This window comes from Labrus mixtus, chromosome 12 (assembly GCF_963584025.1).
Source record: "Labrus mixtus chromosome 12, fLabMix1.1, whole genome shotgun sequence".
NCBI classification, from domain to species: domain Eukaryota; kingdom Metazoa; phylum Chordata; class Actinopteri; order Labriformes; family Labridae; genus Labrus; species Labrus mixtus.
Window position 1 is genome coordinate 1,179,875 of NC_083623.1, and position 2,500 is coordinate 1,182,374.

The 2,500-nt window shown below is 48.9% G+C and overlaps 1 protein-coding gene across 1 annotated transcript in view; it reads right to left on the reverse strand.

The window, feature by feature from the left end:
• Positions 1 to 2,500, reverse strand: part of LOC132985422 (rho guanine nucleotide exchange factor TIAM2-like) — a 32,133-nt gene that overhangs the window by 12,315 nt on the left and 17,318 nt on the right. Inside the window, exon 12 of the mRNA XM_061052776.1 lies at positions 2,459 to 2,500. This exon is cut by the window's right edge and continues 50 nt beyond it. Within this exon, the coding sequence (XP_060908759.1) occupies positions 2,459 to 2,500 (42 nt within the window). The remainder of the gene's footprint in view (positions 1 to 2,458) is intronic.

The following is a 2,500-nucleotide window of genomic DNA, read 5'->3' on the forward strand; positions in this document are numbered from 1 at the left end:
TCTCTCTCTCTGTCTCTCTCTCTGTCTCTCTCTCTGTCTCTCTCTCTCTCTCTCTCTCTGTCTGAAGGCTGTCAGCGTTGTGTACCCGCATGCTTGTGCTCGTGCATGAAGCACGGCACGGAGCGGTCACACTGGACAAACGAACTGGACTTTAGGGGTAAAGCGTGCTTGGGCACGGTACGGATGGACAGTGTGACCATGCCCTAAGGCGACCGACGGACGACGATCTCCTCGGTGCGTTCATGGCCTTTACAAACACCGAGAGCAGAAGAGGTCACATCGTCTAAACTGCAGAAATTCATCGGCAATACTTCAGGACAGAAATGTAGCAAACACATCTCTGCAAAAGAAAAACAAGATGTTGGTGCCTTGGACGTCTTGTTCTGAAACAGGTTCTGATATCGTTTGGTTTTTAGCAGAATTTAAATTCTGGTTGTTGTGACGATCTCAGTTCATATTTTTTCGACTTGATGACGTTATGATATAGAACAATGTGGGCGTACTGTACAGGTAGACTCATTCTCACCGCTCTTAAGGTGTCATTCACAAAGTAAAGCTGCATTGTTTACATCCAGTCAGCGTAGAAGTTATTATTCTCACACTGAACTCAGATGAACTGTTTCCTCACCGCGACGGTTTTATATTCCATCTGCTCGGATCAATCAGAAAACCTCTAAAAATCCTCCAGCTATGAAAACAACAAACCAACCAGCAGGACGAGGCGTTCAGGGGCCCTCCGACAGCTCAGACAGCACGCCGCCTCCTCCTGCACTCCAACCTCCTGAATCCCCTCCTCCTCCTCCTCCTCCTCCTCCTCCTCCAGGATCTCCCCGTCCTCCTCCAGCGGCAGCACCCAGCACAGAGCGCCCATCCCCAGGGAGAAGGAGGAGGAGGAGGGGGGCCCTGCCGGGGTCAGAGGGCGCCTCCGGGGGCCGGTCAGGAACAACATCTAAAAGGTCTCCGTGATCCTGCTGCAGGACGCCATTAATCCTCCGTCAGACCGACTGACAAACAGGAGTAAACCGGATTATCTGAGCCGACAGCCGATCACATGACACGCACGCCGTCTGAGTTCAGGAAGCACGGGAGGAGTGAGGGGGAGGATCTCTGCAGGTGAGCTCACTGAACGACTGAAGCAACAACAACCACTGAGCCACAGCAGCACGTTCACATCTTTCTATTCAAACTTTTAAATTCTACAATTCTCTTATCAGACTCTTTTATCCAAAGCGACGTACATCAGAGAGTAAGAACAACACAAGCAAGGATCTAGAAAAAAGGGAACAATGTCAGTAAGAGCAAACGATCAGCTTTGAGTCTGATTGGACACACAGGTGCTGACAGGAAGTGACCAGAGGGCAAAGCACAACATTGAGGGCAGTTCTTGAGAGCTCTAATCAGTATAGAAACCATCTTATAAGTCGTCGTTATCAAACAAAAACCATCGTCATTACCATCATCATCATCAATAATATGGAGACCATCATCATTAAGTTAGTAGGTATTCATGAAAGAGCTGGGTCTTTAGCTTTTTCTTAAAGGTGCAGAGGGACTCTGCAGATCACATGGAGTTTGGAAGTTCATTCCACCACCGGGGGGCGACAGAGGAGAAGAGTCTAGTCAGAGACTTAGGACCCTGTTGTGATGGTTGGATCAGACGCCTTTCATTGGCAGAGCGTAGTGGGGGGGGGGGGTGGGGGGGGGGGGGGGGGGTGTAGACCTGGATCAGAGAGTTAAAGTAAGGAGGAGACGTTTTTGTCGCTGTTTTGTAAGCGAGCAGCAGAGTTTTAAATGTGATGCGAGCAGTAACTGGGAGCCAGTGTAAGGAGATGAACAGAGGAGTGACATGTGCTCTTTTAGGAAGGTTGAAGACCAGTCGTGCTGCTGCATTTTGTATCATTTGCAGAGGTTTGATAGTGACTGTAGGAAGACCTGCCAGCAGAGATATCACAAGAGCCTGTACCAGGAGCTGTGTAGTTCTGACAGGTAAGGTCTGATCTTCTTGATGTTGTACAGGGCAAATCGACATGACCGAGCAATCGAGGCTACTTGAACCTTAAAAGTTAGCTGGTCATCAATCATGACACCTAGGTTCCTGCAGACTTTGTGGGCATGAGTTTGGTTGTTCCAAGCTGGATATTGATCTGTGGTTGCATAGAGGGACTGGCTGGGATGACAAGGAGCTCAGTCTTTGAAAGGTTGAGTTGAAGGTGGCGTTCATTCATCCATTTAGAGATATCAGCAAGGCATGATGAGATTCTTGTAGAGACTGTAACATCGTCTGGCGGGAATGACAGGAAGAGCTGGGTATCGTCAGCATAGCAGTGGTATGAGACGCTCTGTCAGACGCAGTTAGACTTGTTCAGACTTGTTTTCTGTTGCACGAGTCAGTTCTGAACAGGAGGGGCCAGTTTGAATGTTGTGTTCACAAACTGTGATGAACATTTCTAAATCTCACCTGCAGCTCGGCGTCTTCAGACGGTCTGGATGAAACGTGGTC